This window comes from Anser cygnoides, chromosome 2 (assembly GCF_040182565.1).
Source record: "Anser cygnoides isolate HZ-2024a breed goose chromosome 2, Taihu_goose_T2T_genome, whole genome shotgun sequence".
Classification (NCBI taxonomy): Eukaryota; Metazoa; Chordata; class Aves; order Anseriformes; family Anatidae; genus Anser; species Anser cygnoides.
The window spans coordinates 63173067-63189970 of NC_089874.1; the positions used below are offsets into that span (position 1 = coordinate 63173067).

The following is a 16904-nucleotide window of genomic DNA, read 5'->3' on the forward strand; positions in this document are numbered from 1 at the left end:
GCTTTTCACAGTGTAATCTTACGGTCTACACATCCCATCTGGGCTCCAAAAAGTTCTGAGGTGGACTACTGCCCGTATTCAGTACTCAGCTGATCTAAGAACATATGATAAGCTTCATTTATTTGCTTTTACCAATGCTCCAAATATCTTTAAATAATTATCAAAGTATTAAACTATAAAGGTTTTTACTTATTAAAGTATAAAGGCTGGCCATACAAAATCTTCCTTCAGATGAATCTTTCAGTTTGTTTTAGATCTCATGCAAGAGCAGAGATCAAGCCTGCTTAACCACTGAAATCAGTGCCAATTTTTCAATGAACAGCATTAGAAATTGTCCTCGAGCATCCTTCAGGAAGCAAGTATTTCTTTCCTCAAAACTTTTCTTTTTAGCATGTTAATAATGCTGCACCACAGACTTTCACTCACAGTCATACATCCTTCCTTAGACTCTTAGGCAACTTAATACTTTAAAACCACAACATCATTGTACTTGATATAGCTTTTCCACTCTAAAGTTTGACGACAGAGAAAAGTTGCAAGTACTTCAAAAAAATAACTTGCTTGTTCTTGCTAAAGAAATAAAAAGATGAAGCGTTATTAAGGACTACAGCAAGCCTGTAAGTATCCATAAAGCTATGAATTGTATGATTTGTTAACATCACTATTTGAACACAGGCACGCAAAATATTCATCAGTTGAATTCTGAAGCCTATAGCTGAAGTGATAGGCAATTCCCCCAAGGATAAAATGTACACCAAAAACCACCAGTAAGCCAGGAAACTCTTTAACTTTCATAGAGTAAAGAACAATGCATCTTTTAAATAAATAAATGGGGAAACCCCGAATAGCCATAGTGAAAACACTAAACATTTAGGGCTTTAATTTCTTTTAGTTTCTTTTTATGTTTATTGTTTAATCAGGACAGAGAAACATGGAACATTTGCAACAGCAATATTCAGGTCAGTTTAAGATCTTGGTATCGCTGAAATATAGGTCAGCAAAAACTAAAGATGTGGGTACAGCACTTTAGGACTAATTTATGTTCATACATACACATATACACACTTCCCAACTCCCTATAGCTATTTTAACTATGTCTGCAACTAAACTGAAATAGAAGGCAGAAACCATGCCCATACTAAGACAGCCATGTAGCAAAACTGAAGGTAGCTGCAATCAGTGCTGTCTTAAAGATGGGAAAAAAAGTGCTGAAAGGAACCATAGCTATGCTTGTTGTAAGCAAAAAGTTATTTTAACCAAATGACCTTCCCTTAATTTAATCTTTAAGCATCATTAAGTTTTACATATTCTTAAAGCCTAAGATACTATTTTTTAACAACCTACTTGCAGTTCCAACCTAACTGGCATTCTGGAGAATGCCAGTGTCCAAAACTTCTACAGGACAATGGAGTATCAACACATTAAAAACTAGGTTTCTAGACAAGTTAAGAAAAACACTCATTTATTCAAACTGAAAAATCTTACTTGCTCTTTCAAAACAACAGGCTACGGGAATATTGAATGCAAAGCAAAGCAGATTAGTCTGGAATACTCTGAATTTTCTGCTTGACATTACAAATCTTTCTTTTCATATTGTAAATCATTAAGAGCATGCGGACAGTAAAGAAACTGTCTTTAGAGTGATGTCTGCAGACATCAAAAATCTCCTAGGTAGACATCTTCATTGTGACAAGTCTTCTCACTTCCTCTGAAGGGAATGAACGAACAACCATGGGAGGAATTGAAGCAACAGAAAATTATTCCAAAGATAAAACCCTGAGAGCATAAAATACTTGTGCTGTCTGAATAAAACCCCCAGAAGAAACAGAATAGTTTACCTTTCCCTTTGAAAAGTTGCTTTTTCTCTCTCAAGCATGAAAACACTCTTCAATTCAAGAATGTTTGCAAAATAGTGACTGAAGTGCATACAGTGAAATATGTAGAGAAACTTACTTCAAAAAGTACTGCACCTCGTAGAAATCTTTTAAGTGCACCAATGAAAAGACTCAATTTATCTCTAGGAAATAACAAAACTAACAGATGATATCCCAATCAAATGAAAGGGTTTTTGTTTTTTAAAAGATGTTTTATTTATATATTTTAAAAAGGCTGGAGGAATTAGTGGGAACAGAAACGAAAAACCAGGGAGTCACTGGTATAGATTGCAGTGTCTAGATTCACTGGTGACAACAGCAGATCATGTGTTCAGAGCAAGTTGGTCTGAATGTAGCATGTTCCCTGGGCAAAGGGAGAGCCTCTTTCCCCTTTAAAAGGCTAATGCAAAAAGTTATCAATGTATTTCAAGCTAAGATTCAGCTTTCAGAAGGCAGTTTCACTGTCATATAAAGCAAGGGAAAAGGATTTTGCCGCCTCCTGCTCCTGAATCCCTTCCTTCAACTCTTCTTTCCACTTCTTGTGATGGGAAAGCAATGCACTTCCTGCCTCTGGGAGGTTCATACTCTACATATGTTATACCCTACTATTTCAACAGCAGGCACCAGCAGTTCTCCTCCAAAGAGATTTAAACATAGGAATCAGTTGAATAGTGTATTATGAAAGTATAAGCTGCACTGAACATTATTTAGAATCAGGTTCTCCACCCTAGTGATAAAACAAATACATCATTGCCTTACTTTATAGAAATTCTCATGAAGTTGTAGTTACCCCCACTATCTGTCAATGTTTAGATCACAGGTGAACAGAATCAACCAAGACTGTTTAAAATGACTACTCTGAACTACGCAAGCAGGCATAGACAGCTCCTAGTTTAATTAAGCATACACAGCACCACTTAGTGGTGAAGATGAAGTCTCCGCTGCCACGAATAAAAAAGTTTTAGCAGTCTTTTTTTCCTGAACATTAAATCTGGCCTGTCTGTTCTTATTTGCCAAAGGCCACTACAGTGCCTTTAAGGAAGAACATCTACCAAGCCAAGGAAGGCCAAGACTGCTGAACCTCAAAGACAGCAAAACCAAAGTCTGCTGAGTATCAAATAGATGCATCCACTTCGCAAAAGTTCCCAGAGTTCTACAGCATTCTGCCACATGGTTTCTGGTGACACAACCTGAAGCAGGGTTGAAACGAGATTTTTTGGCCTGTACTCCAATGAAGAGCAACACCCGTGTTTTACATAGGCTTGTGCCACAAATGAATGGAACAGATACAGAAAAACTACAGGCTGACAGCAACTGACACAATTTTGAAAAATAATTCTCAAAGTCATGCACTTTGGTAACAAAATACAATACTTAACAAAAAAAAGCCTTTTATTCAGAACAAGTTAGTACGTCTTTACAAGAAAGTCATGATTTCAACTTACGAAGTCAGCATTAGCAACGCACCTTTCCTGAAGAGGAAATATTTGTCTTTTATCAAATGTCAAGTGATACAAATAAAAAAAAATAAATCACCCATACCCCCAAAAAGCTCTATTTAGATTATACATAACATGTCTTCATAGATGACAACTGTATTAAATTTATACTTCAGGTCCTTCTCCTCCAGGAACCAGCTATAAAAGAACAAGAATTTTGTGTTAGTGCCATGGATCCAAGTTCTACAAATCCATATGTGACAGTTCTTCCTTTAAAAGACTTTAGCAAATGGAGTCTTCATGGTAGACCACAAAAGTGGTTTATAGATTCATTATTATCTTCCCCTCTCAAAAGAGGAAGCCAGTTACTGCCAAATAGGGACATGTCAAAAAAAGTCAAAAATACAAGGTATGTTTAACACTAAACACGAAAGGAGTTCCTAGATAATGTATGGTATGTTTTTTAATTTAGTTCAGTTGAAGAAGATGATTGTCTTGAAATGCTACAGTTCATTTTTAAAATAACAAAGAACATGCTTCCTTTCAAGAAGTATTTCTCTGATTGCCAATTCTCCTCCAGACTTCTGCTATACTGGGAAGTTGGTTTTCCTCTTCCCAGCTTTTATTGCTAATCAAAGCTTGAAAAACTTGTAAAGAGCTTGAACCCTTCTACAGACAGCGTGAAATAAGTCAGCATAGCAATTTCCCATGAATAAAGTAAAGAACTCAATAGAAGAGGAAATTCATAAGGAAAAATATGAATAAAGGGTATGGTAAAGGGAAAAAAAGTCTAACACTCATTTTACTTGTATTTTCTTAATAACTAGCTGAGCCCTTCTAAAATACAAAGACCTTTGGTGCTTTGGGGACAGAAGTAAGAAGCTTAAAGTACCGTTTTCTTGAGGGAAGATTTGCCCTCAAAAGAGGCACAAGACCCCTAACACAGAAATATGTTTGGATCTTGCTGAATACGTGCACACTAAGAATCACAAGCTTCTGCTTCAAGGGCAATATAACACCAGATCAACTGGTTGGTAATTATTCCACCCCATACAAGAAGTCAGAATATGCACAGCACTTTAAGGATGCAGAACAATAACAATTTTTAAGTCTTTTTTTACTTTGAAATTAAGATAGCATCTGCTCAGACACAGTAAGAAGGAGTGAGGCAGGTAAGACAACAATATGGATATTATTCCCCACTCACACAGAGCAAACAGACTCAAGTCAGTCTTCCTCTTCTCTGCCCTCAAAATTAGGAATGCCCTCATGTAAGAAGTCCAGATTTGATAGTTATCAATGCATGTAAGCAAAAACAACACTGAGTTTGCTTCTGTCGTAAAGTATCTATGAAGCTGCAGAATTCAGTTAGTGATGCATAATCACAGTATTCCTATTTTAGTACTGATTTACACATACCAGCAAGTGATGAACGAAAAACAGCACTTCTGATTTGGTATAGTCCAACAACCCTCCAGATTATTTTTTTTCCAGAGCGTATTAAGGTACAGCTCTCTGCGCATCACATGGTATCACAATGGCCAACTGAGTTAGCAAGCTTTTAAGTATCTGAACTGCTGCAAACATGTTACCTTACACATAAAATAATGGATGAGATGTTGATGTATCCCACGCTACATACTTATGGAGGTAAACACTCATGATTTAGAAGTCACTGTGGTAAACAGCTTGTTCCAAAGCTAAAGTGATCCCACAACAAGAGACCAGAAAAGAATTGACCAAAATAAAATTATGGTCATGCTCCTCTTTCTATGCATTTTGAACTGTAAAATGTACAAAGTACAACAACATGATCACTTCTCCATCATCATTCATATACACAAATGCTCTGGAAGCTACCTTAAGTAGCTCAAGTAGTTGATTTCAACCATTGATGAACAGGAACAGAAAAGAGACGCATGCAGCCTTTTTACAATGACAACTTACCATTGTTATGTTATTTCCATTTAGCAAAATCTGGTCTAGTTTTGTGATTCTTCTACCCTCAGGTGTAATCTCACTGAAATAACATCAGAAAAAGTAAACAAGAGAACATTGTTAAGAGTGACTACAGTTTTGATTAGAGTAACGACACAAATCTATGTATTAAGATGACATTTGCTGGACGTAACAAATAAGTTATTTGCTCTTCAGTGTTATCTTGATACATTGACCACTGAGATAGAGAAAGCTACCAGACAACTAAACAGATCTGTTGAACTTCTCTGCTCAGCACAAAAACATACAGTTCTACCCTCTAAACCTTGGCAATTTCTTCAATACCACTGATACTCAAAATAGGTTTCAGATAGCAACACTGCATGACAAACTAAAAAAATACTTAATCCTTATGTCTGCTAACTTTTAAAATCTTTAGACATTAAGGAAATGCAAAAACAAACAAGCAAATAAACTGCTAGAGACATCAACACAGAACCTATGCTAAATTAATACTACAAATTAGGAACTTGATTAGAAGCGTTCACTGAGATAAATCATGCAAAAACTGCTCTATGACATAGTTGTACTGAAAAGATCACCCTCTACAGTTCAACTCTGAGATATAAACTACTCAGTTTACAAATCTTCATGAAGTATGAACACTCAGTTCACAGATCTTATACCATATTTTTTCCTCAGGAAACCGAAGTTTTAATAGCAACAAGATGCAAAAATAACACTTACAATTCTGTAACATCTTCTAACACCATATCTGAAAGTCCAGTTTCAAGGAAAATAAAGCACAAATTTTTTAAGTCAACATACTTAGTTATTTTCATTTTACACTACACTATAAATTTGAATCCAGAAAATAAAAAAATCAGAATACACTTAATCCATACAGAAGGGTTCTACCCAACAAACTCAATACTCCCAAAGACAATAAATGAATTGAGCTTAAGCATAAAGCTGATGGTTTTAAACATATGCAAAGGATACTGACAAAATCATCAAATCCTAGAAGCGTTCCAACAATTTCTTTATCACTCTTCATCACGATATGAATGCGAGAGCCTATACATTTATCCACAAGTTCTGCAAATTAAAAAAGAGAGGTGCAAGAAGTTATTTTAAGCGCACTTTTAAGACAAAAATCCTACCATCATGATGACTGAAAGGTAATTCGCAGGGACACTAATAAAAAATATTCACATACACAAAAATACATATAAAATGAAAAAAAAAGCTATTTCCTTGCACATGTTACTATTATTGCATAAATAAATTTTTAAGTTGATATACTGGAATAGCGCATATACATTCACATTAGTGAAGACGCATTATTGTTACTAGTGTATATTTAACTAGTTCCTAGAATCATTGAATCATTAAGGTTGGAAAAGACCTCCAAGCTCACCTGGTCCAACCATACCCCTACCACCAATGTCACCCACTAAACCATGTCCCTCAGCACCACGTCCAACCTTTCCTTGAACACCCCCAGAGACGGTGACTCCACCACCTACCTGGCCAACCCATTCCAATGCCTGGCTGCTCTTTCTGAGAAGAAATGTCTCCTCATTTCTAAACTGCACTTCCCCTGGCACAGCTTGAGGCCGTTCCCTCTAGTCCCATCACTAGTTACCTGTGAGAAGAGGCTGACCCCCAGCTCCCCACACCTTCCTTTCAGGTAGCTGTAGAGAGCAATCAGATCTCCCCCGAGCCTCCTCTTCTCCAGACTAAACAACCCCAGTTCCCTCAGCTGCTCCTCACAGGACTTGTGCTCCAGGCCCTTCACCAGCCTCGTAGCTCTTCTCTGGACATGCTCCAAGGCCTCCATGTCCTTCTGTAGTGAGGGGCCCGAAGCCGATCGCAGCCCTCGAGGCGCCCTCCCGCCAACCGCTCCCGCCCCATTCAAACCTCCCGCCCGGCAGCCCGCGAGCAGCCCCCGCCTCCCCGTCGAGGGCAGGAGAGCCGCCCCCGCCACTACCCGCCGGCTGGCAGCCGGCACGGAGCGGCAGCCCGAGGGCAGCACCGCGGCAGCGACATGGCGGCGGCCGCGCTCACCGAGTGGCAGGAGCTGCGACGGGTTGGTGGTGGCGTTGGCCGCCATCTTGCCGCCAGGCCTGGCCAATCGCTGCCGGCCTCCCGCGCGGAAGTGCAGGGCCCTCTCGGGGAGGCCGCCCTCTTGGGGCCGTCCAGCAGACGTGAGCAGCTGCCCGCAGAGCCATCGTTCGCGGCCCCAAAACTCGTTGTTGTTCTAATTGGTGTTTGTCCTAATTAGCCCGGTGGTAACGCGCTTCTGTGCCTTCGTTCACCGTAAGGGAGGCGGATGGCGCTTCACGTTGAGGTGATTTTTTTCCTCACACGTTTCACAAAGTGAAAAAGATCGCTTCGATTTTCATTCTCTTGTTTAATCACAGAATCATAATTAATGGGTATTTCCCCCTATTTTTACATTCATAAGGCTTCTACCTTTGTAAATGCTACCTAGATTCTTAAATTTTGAGACAGTCATCGTATCTCTGTCCAGTTGTTACTTTCCTTGTCATTTCTCTCTGTTTATTTTACAGAAGTTTCCAAGCAGGAAATCCTAATCCCACCCAGTGCCATAATCACTGCCATGTACAATTCCTTTTTCCTAACATTAAAAAAAAAAAAAAGCCTCCAAACAGGAAGTGAGATTGCAATCAGCAAGAAATTAGTTACAAGCCTCAATCCCAAATCAATGATTCATTTATGCTTTTCTCACACAGAAATTTGAAAATATTTATTTTTTTAGTCGCAAGCTCGTCTCCACAAATTCACAATTTCTTCCTTCAGGAAGCTGGGCTATACCTAACAAGTAACAGTGGATCTCCCAGCTGCCACAGGCACTGCCCAGGCCTGATGCTACTTCTAGACATAAAACCCACTGCCTGTGTAAACTTTATCCACCTCAAAAAGCTGACGACTCCTCGTTACTGTTGTGAAATTCAGAAATTCAGATTTCAATCAAATTCTGATTATTGTGCTAATGTTATAATAGCTGGCGGTTGTAAAGTAAATATTACCAAGTGAAAAGAACTATATATATGGTTGAGTTTCTATTGATGTTTGTTAGAAATGCATTTCTAAGAGCTTTTGTTTCACTGCAGTTCTCTCTTCCTATTTTTTTTTTTCATAAATACACACTGTGAGCTGTGAAAAAGACATCAGTTTTCCTGAAACAAGCTGATGTTTTCAGTCCAACATTTAACATTTTTATGGCCTTGGTGAGAAAGAAAATTTCAAGCAGTGGAAAAAAAAAATCTAATAATATATTCAGAGAAGCAATAAGCCATGATTACTCAGCAGTATCATTGAGATGCCTCTAGAATGCAAAATCCATAGCTGTGAGAGTGATGCCAGACTGCCCTTTCTTCAATGAACCAAGTAGGAGCTATAAGTACCCCCATGCATCTTTTTTTGGTATATCTCATTGCTGCAGGAGATAACGGCTAGTATTTAATACTTTTTTTTTTTTTTTAAGTATACTAAACATCATGAAAATAAGTTACAGAATAAAACCCAGTAAGAAATCATTTGCTTGCCAATGCTGAATTGTTCCTTGTAGCTTATCCTTTGTTCCCTAAAGTATATATTTTATATAATGGAACTGCTATTGAAGCTGAGGAACAATACATAATTACACACTTTATTGTTATAATTTGAGCCTCTGGGTATTGTGTTAGTGATGAGATATTATTTGAGCACTATTCTTTTATAGTTCCTTCAAAAAGGATATCTTCCTCTGATTTCCACAGAGAATCTTAATTACTAAGGGCACGATCTCTAGCGAACGCCGTCGGTTTGAATAAACAGAGCTGAATCATAAGAAAGGTTAATGAGGGAGTACGGCCTGGGTGCAGTGAAATAAATTTCTCATTTTTCTCTCACACTGCATTTGCGTGTGCTCCTGGACAAGTCTTTGAACTATCTCCCTCGGGATCTAGCAATAAATGTTTAGCAGCAGGACAGTTCTGATAGCAGAAACGTCCCTTTTGCTCATTTCCAACCTTCAGCAACTGAGCTGACCTAGGCGGATTAAAACCTGCTCAGCCACCATTTCGCCCTGCCCTTAATCTGCACGGGTTCAACTCGAAACGACGGAGGCCAAGGATATACCGCGCTCTGCACTTTCAAGGGGTCTTTGAGAAAAAAAAAATAACAATACAGAGAGGAGCTGGTCGCTGCTGGGACCTCACCGGCAGGCGACTTGGGGGCTCCTCAGAGAGGCGACTGAGAGGAGAGACGAGCCAGAGAGAAGTATCGGGAGCCAGAGAAAGGCTGGGCTCTGCGAGAGATTTTCTTAACTTTTAATACACTGAAATAAAATTTTAATAAAGTGAAATTTTAATGAAATGAAGCATTTTCTCCTTAGCGCCTTCGAGGAAGCCGGTGGGCTCTGTAGGGCCGCCTCCTGATGCAGGGCGGCGCCCGCTCCCTCCCGCCGCCCGGGGGCGGCCATGGCGCGGGGGGCCGAGGGCGGCGCCGCTCCGCCTTCCCCGGCCGGGCGCTACGGAAGCGAAGGCGGCAAGGGCCGGGTCCCCGTCCCTGCCGGCCCCAGGGAGCCGGGAGGCGGAGCGGAGAGCCCGGCCGGGCGGCAGCCTCCGGGGCAGCCATCGCCGGAGCTCCATGGAGAAGCGCGGCGCCCCGCCGCCGCGGGGCCCGGTGCTACACATCGTGGTGGTGGGCTTCCACCACAAGAAGGGCTGTCAGGTGAGGGGGCGCGGGTGCCGCCCGCTTCGCCGCTGCCTTCAGCCTTTTGGGGTCGGGTTTTGGGGTCGTTCTTCAGCCTCGGGGCCGTTAGCGCTGGGTGAGCTGGCTGCGTGACTCTGCTTAATGCCCGAGCCAGGCGTGGGGCAGGGTGAGGGCCGGCAAGGGGAAGTCCTACAGCTCGCCCCACACACACCCCACACCCCCCCATACACGCCCCACACCGCCCCGAAATCCCCACCGCCGCCCCAGGAGGCCCAGAGGAACGGGGCCGGGCGCGGGGCGGCCCCCGGAGGGCAGGGCGTTGTAGGGCCACCCGGCCACTTGGCCTGCAGGTAGGGGCTTCCACCTGCTTTTTAAATTATTTTTATTATTTTTAATTCTAAATAGTTTCACTGATTTCATGTAAAGGCTCGGAGGGGGGTTCGAATTTTGATATCTACTGGAAAATATACCTGTTTAATGCATTGTCAGGCATCTAAAAGGAAAAAAAAAAGTTCCCTACCTTCTCTTCCTGGCAGTCCAGGCTTGTGATACCATTTTGAGCTGTTAGAGGAAAAAAATTCTATATAAACAAACTTCTGTATAAACCTGACGTGCCCGGGTTACAGATCCCTACTTGATTTAAATAAGCTTTTTGTCTCTTCACCATTTTTCTTAAATATTTGACTGCTTCATCTGAAAAGTTAGGTAGAAAAATTTTAAGTCAGGTAGAAGAATGCTCTATATTTCATGTTTATTTTATGCTCTTGATTATTTTTTTTTTCATTATTTGTTTTCTGAAACAAAAAATCTTAGCAGGAAGGTGTTTTTTTTGGGGGGGTGGGGTTCATGTATATAGAATTGTATTTCAGACTAAATAACAGGTATTCAAACACTTTTTAAATGTTATATTAAGAAATCTGGTGTTTAAACTTCTAGAGTCATTACGTATTTTATGACGGGACAGCCAGCGTTTTATGGCTCTGGAAGCCTGAATAAATCCTGCACTCTGCTTAGGAAAGTAGTGGTATGTTAAGAAATTTACATAACTTTAAGATGATGAATAACTGTTCTCGTCATGTGGCTGCTGGTTTGTTTTTTAAATGTGGTTAAGTTCCAAGGTAACTTTGAACACTTAGACTTTCAATTTCTTAAGTGACAAATAACCCTTGAAATCAGGTTTGTTACCAGCTAAGTCTCCAAACATAGCTGCTTTGTTATTAGCACAGCAGATAGAGAGGATGGTGGACTTGACTTGCTGAGAGTTGGCGAGCCTAGCAGCCTTTCTCCTAAGCAGATAGCATATGAAGTGGCAGCCAGCATTGTTGGAGTGACCGAAAATGAATTTTGTATCTTGAGCTTCTGACTTACATTAGTAAATGTTAATCTGAATCTATTTAACATATATAAATGTATTATTTCCCCTTCTATTTCCATCCCCTTTCTTTTTTCTCATTAGCTAAGCCTTAAAGATTGTATTTCAGTGTTTCGGTGGGTATGGCTCCCCACTAGGATTTTTCTTGTGGGTTTCTTGAAGGGTGTTTTTTGAAATGGTTTGATACATTTCAGTTGTTGGAGAACCAAATGATCTGGTTAAGATAGCACTGCTACAGCAACATGTTTCAGCATTCCTCGAAGCTCTTTTGAAAGTGAGAGAGGGCAGACCAGTCTTTTTCTTGGAGCATTCTGTCTTTACAAAACTTGCAAAAATTATTGCACATTATTCCACGTGCTGGTTGTTGTCTGAGAATTTGTTTTAACGTGAAGTCATTTTGTACAAGGTACCAAAGGGTTAAATTAGTGTTCGTTAATGCTTCAGTAAATTAAACAAGCTCAGGATAGTAACATGTAAAACAAATGATCATACCACAGAGCCTGAAGCTTAAGTGCAATAAATCTGTTTTTTTGAGAGTCTGCATGGTTTTGTAATGCATCCTTTCTTCTCAGGGCACCCAGAGGTTGTTTGCATGTGGATGTTTGCAGGATCAGTTTCTAGATATAATTAGATTGTTTTAGCTGCAAGGTTTACAATATTTATCAAGTCACTTCCTTGTCATAGACTGTTAAGAGTTGAACATTAGTTGGGGGTCTGTAGGAGGAAGCATGTTTATGCCCACGTCTTGTTGGCTGGTTAAGAAAAAAACCAAAACAACATAGGTTGGAGACAAAAGTACATGTGGCTTTTGTTGCTTCTGTTTTTCTTCTGGAGTCTGTATTTCTTTTCTTGTAATATTATGCGGCGTTGGTGCAACAGCAAACCCATAAATTGATAACACTGAATTTTACCATGATGCCAGTAAAAAGCTTTTAGAGCTAAGTTTTCAGGTGTTGTCAAAAAATGGATGGGAAGATCTTTGAGCCAAAGTCATTTTTGAAAACTATTTCAAGAAATTAATTGGAGAATTTGCAGAGGAAGATAGCTGGGGAAGGGGAAGCTGGCACAGGGGTAAGAACCGCAGCAATGTAAAGAAAATTGTTAGGACCACAAACAGCCAAACTTTGTGAAGGAAATCCAACTGCAGCAGTCCTCAGTCACCTAAACATAAAAAGAAGTGGGTGAGGGAGGTCAGTATGCAGAAAGGGAGATTTATTTTTTTGAATCATGCAGAGTATCTTCAAACAAATCCTTTGTCTCCATTTCCAGTAGTAGTAATGATATCAAGTATGAAAGTAAAGATGGGATGAGGAAGCAAAGGCTAAGTTCTGTTGGGTTGATTGAAGGAATTGGATCACTTGTTTCAGAACTTAGGAAGAACTGATCCAAGGAACTGGAGCCCTAAGAGCAAGACTTAAAGATATGCTACCTCTGACTTAGCAGATTTGTTACTGAAATACAGAAAGCGTGTCCTAAAAGAAGGGGAGGCAGGGAGCTGCGCAGCTATACCCTGATGAGCTTCATCAGTAGTATGCAAGGCTCTAGAGAATTTGCAGAGGAAAGAATTTAATTAACAGTATGAAAATAAGTGGAATGAGCCCTATGTGGATTCACTAAAGATAGATCGTGGCTAGCTGACCCGCATCTTTTATAAGAATTAGTGGTTGAATGAATTACTTTTCTCTGTAAAAGAAATATAGAAGATTTAGTCTCCCTGGAATTTGATAACGTATCACACAAAATAAATCATTTTTTTAAGGTGGAGATGCTGGAGAATTAGTACAAGAGCTAGAACTTGTGTAAGGATCAGTATGAAGAAGAGGAAGCAGCAACAGATTTGTGTCAGAAGAGGAACTGCTGATGTGAAAGGTGCTTGCAAGTGGTGTTTCTCAAGACCGACTTTGGGGCGTCATGAGTGGCCGTGGCAGCATGTACACAGTAAAATCTAACAGTGATGACCAAACTTGAGAAATTGTGCAAGAACTGGATGATGTTGAGTGCTGGCATGATAGAAATGGGGTGATACGAAAGCATGCAGAAGGAATGAATAATAACTATGTATGCTTGGGAATTAACATTAGGAGACTTCAAGAAGAGGAAAGAAAACTGCATATGATCAAGGATAAGCCACAAAAGTGAGATGATTTGGAAGAACGGTTACAACGATGTAGTTCTGTAATGTATTAATTATTATACATCAATAAATGCATTCTGATGCGTCTTTCAGAAGAATGAATTCTGATTCTGTCACTTCCAGGAATGGATGTGATAGTCCTTGGGCAGTCTGTTTTAGAGAAGGGTGATTTAGAGGAGCCTGGCAGGGTAGGCTGATGGAAACAGTTTTTGAGGCTGTAGTGTGATGAACGGTTTCAGCTGTCTCTCACCTACCAGCATGTTCTCCCCTTTCCACCTCTCCCAGCTGCAAAGGAGAGGCAGTTCTGTGGTGAACTGAAACGGGGAACTGAGGTGACAAAAAAGTAAACTTCATTTTGGTAGCTCATATATGTTCTGTTTGGTTCACTGATCTGTTTAGAGTTTGCATCTGCAGAAGGCAGCTGTGCTGGCACAAGAGAAGACTAAGGTAGGGGTGAAAAAAGTGTCCCTTGAAAGTAGCGGTCTGAGACTTCTTTTTTTAGTTGTCATGTTTGCTAATGATGTTTGAGGTATTCATTGAACCACCGCATTACACACTGCCATATTCCAAGACCATGTCAGAAAGTGGAAAAATAAGGAGGAAAAAATAACTGCTTGATCTGAAAGACAGCGTTGGCACAAGAACAAATGGATGAGAACTGTCTGTGGACGCATTATAGATTGGATATGAGAAACTACTAATGGTAAAAAGCAAAGTTAGAAAGCAACTTTCAAATGAGAGTAATTCAGACTGTACTTCATGAGTTTAAAACAGAGATCATACAGCTCTCCTGCCTGTAATAACAGCAACTCAACTTTTTTTTTTTTTTCTGAGAAGGCTCCTTTCAGTTTTATGTTTCCATTTGTGTTCTCTCAACAGTTTTACCAATAAATGCATGTAGAGTTAGGTGTTTTGACAGGTTTCTTGATCACAGTTGTTTTCATCAGCTGACTCCCCCTCTGACAATGTCTTTGGGAATGAGGGGGATAGAAATACAAATGTGGTGTAAAGCTGGTGTGCATCTAGGTGTATAGCTTAAAAATGAGTATTTTAACTCTGGCATTTTAGATTCTCTGCATGCAATTGCCTGTAATAATGGAAGTAATTAGATTCTGATGCATTCTTAGACAAGTGCTGTTCTGGTTAGACTTTGATCGTCTGAAGTGTACAACTGTACCTGTTGTTCAATTTAAAGCTAAGTATAAGAAAAGATTAAGCTATACAGCAAATCATTTTATGTGCACTTTGGAAGTATATAGGGACATACTTTTTCTTGCACAGACTTGAAAAAAATCCATATACATTTGTTTACAAAAAGCGAAATTCAAAGGATCAGTCCATTTCTGTGTGCCTTTTGATTCATAGCGTGAGTGTGATGATGGTTGTCCTGTGTGCTCTTTTCTGTTAGGCTGTGGGTCCTTTTTCCATGTGAAGTAGCATTATGTAAGGAAAAAGTTAAGACTTGCTGTGCTTATGTTGTTCGGTCTGAAGACAGTTTCCCATGTAGTTGTTAAAAACTTAGAGATGCTGCTCACTGTGAAGATGGCTTTATGCTGTGTGAAAGTAACATGCTGCTTTTTCAAAGTAGAAAGTATATATAGATATATATATTTTAAGGAGTTTTCTCTAGCAAAGTATTGAGTAAGCTTTCAGGGAAGTTGTATGCTTATGTCTGTTTATGCTAGCAGGTCCCTAACCTGCTTATTTGCTCCTATTAGCTATTGAATTATGTTGTGATAGCAATGAAATACTCAAAAAAAATGCTGTTTGATCTCTCTCTTTGTCAAAGAGACGATGGAGTTATAGCAGTGTGCTTATGGAAGGGGAGGAGAAGCTTGGCTGGAAAGCAGATCCATATAGTATTTGACATGCTCTCAACCAGCCCATTAAGGAAAGGAATGATAATTTGCTTGAAGCATGCATTGTGATGAGTTTCTTTCCTTTGAACGTACAGGCTGACTTTACGGGAACCTCTGTAAGTGCTTAAATAAAATAGCAGAAATCTTGAAATATGCAGAGATCTTGGGTAGTATTCATTCAATCATGATCTTCATTCATCTGAAGTGAAATGACTAAAACAATAAATAGTCAAAAAAAAGTTGCTTTTTTGATACCTGTTTGGTATCAAAGGAGAGGAGTGGCCTAAATAGAAATGAATAGCAAGCATAGCCCTTCATCATATGTAGTTGCTTATCATGTCCATTAATGGAAAACATACTATTTTAATTTGGTAGCAGTGTCTATAAGCTTCTCTTGTACAGGATACAAGTTAATGGAGCCCTGTGGAGGAAAATTTCGCTTGTTTTAAACAAACTCTGGATATCGATTCACTGTGATCCCACAAAAAAGTGCTAACCATAATTATTTCTTTTCTACTTAGATTTTTATGCCTTACAAGGCTCTAACCGAATAGTAGCTAGTTCTTGATTAGATCAGTTTGTTTAGTTGCTCTACTATTTTATCTAAAAAAAAACAGGGAAAATGAAATTCTTTAAAGATACAGTAAAAAGAAATGGAATGCTAAAAACATTCATGCAAGTGAATAATTAAATCCAGTGCCAGAAATTGTGAAATCAGTAACTAGGCGAAAAAAAAAAAAGTTTACAGGCATAACGTGTCTGATTTTAGATTAAATTCCTAATTTGTCTGCTCAGGTCATCGTTTTTCCTTCTCTCAGCTCCTCACTGCCTAAAACATATCCTTCCTTTGTGTGAATAATACACTTTCTAGTTATAAGAACACAGAGTTCAGGTTAAAGAAAAAGGCAAATATGTTTGCTTGTCTCAATAGTTTATTCTATGCCATAGTAAGCTAGAATGTCTCAAGAGGATTTACAGAAAAAGCCACACAGACAGAAGTGGTTCCACAGTATTTTGTTGTTGGCTTCATACTGTCTCAGCTGTAATAGCTGCACCCCACAATAATGTAATGCTTCTTAGACCTTCCAATAGAGGGTTTGCTGCTAATGTAGACCTGGGAGAAGTACTTTCAGGATATTACATTCCTTACTTAATTGGGAATGCTCTGCATAGTTCTCTGATGAAAAAATTGCTTTTAATGACCTGTGAAATTTGAATGTAAACAGAGGTAAATGTGGGGAAATGAGTTGTGTGAGAGAAATTCTTAAAATTGGTCGTTTGGGCATAAACTGGTTATAGAAGAGCCAGCCACAGAAACAGTGTAAGCTGTTTCGGATTATCTGTAGCTGGTTGGTGCATTAGTTACTGCAGCAGGTTTCTGGTCCAGATCACTGGCTCTTGGTTAGTTCGTGTAGGGTTGTAAGATGTGGATCTCAGGGCTGTTTGTGCTGCTTTTCTGGAGCTGCTGATACTGAATTTCATGGTAGTTTTCAGGAGCTGAAGTGGTAAGTGGCTATTGATTTCAGAGCAAATAAAGAAGGGTCTTCTTTCAGAATCGTATAA

At 39.6% G+C, this 16904-nt stretch overlaps 2 protein-coding genes across 7 annotated transcripts in view; one reads left to right on the forward strand and one right to left on the reverse strand.

Annotated features, from left to right (window-relative positions):
* Positions 1-3248: 3248 nt before the first annotated feature.
* LSM5 (LSM5 homolog, U6 small nuclear RNA and mRNA degradation associated) lies at positions 3249-7470 on the reverse strand. 2 transcript variants are annotated; one of them, XM_013196039.3, is made up of 5 exons: positions 7322-7470; positions 6254-6349; positions 5999-6026; positions 5261-5333; positions 3249-3511 (listed from the first exon to the last, which is right to left on the reverse strand). In XM_013196039.3, the coding sequence occupies exons 1-5, from the start codon at positions 7365-7367 to the stop codon at positions 3479-3481; spliced, it is 276 nt and encodes a 91-aa protein (XP_013051493.1). In that variant the 5' UTR covers positions 7368-7470; the 3' UTR covers positions 3249-3478. The 2 variants fall into 2 exon arrangements, with proteins under 2 accessions (XP_013051493.1, XP_047931476.2); XM_048075519.2 differs by lacking the exon at positions 7322-7470 and adding an exon at positions 6781-7255.
* A 2289-nt stretch (positions 7471-9759) lies between these two features.
* AVL9 (AVL9 cell migration associated) overlaps positions 9760-16904 on the forward strand; it is a 42158-nt gene continuing 35013 nt past the window's right edge. For 2 of the 5 annotated variants that reach the window (XR_007167794.2, XM_048075515.2), the window contains exon 1: positions 9760-9994. Coding sequence is in view for 3 of the 5 variants with exons in the window: in XM_048075515.2 (XP_047931472.1) it covers positions 9911-9994 (84 nt within the window). In the remaining 2 variants the exon portion in view is untranslated. Of the gene's footprint in view, positions 9995-13107; positions 13218-16904 lie in introns of all 5 variants that reach the window. The other 3 variants (XM_066992249.1, XM_066992250.1, XM_048075514.2) reach the window with 3 other exon arrangements.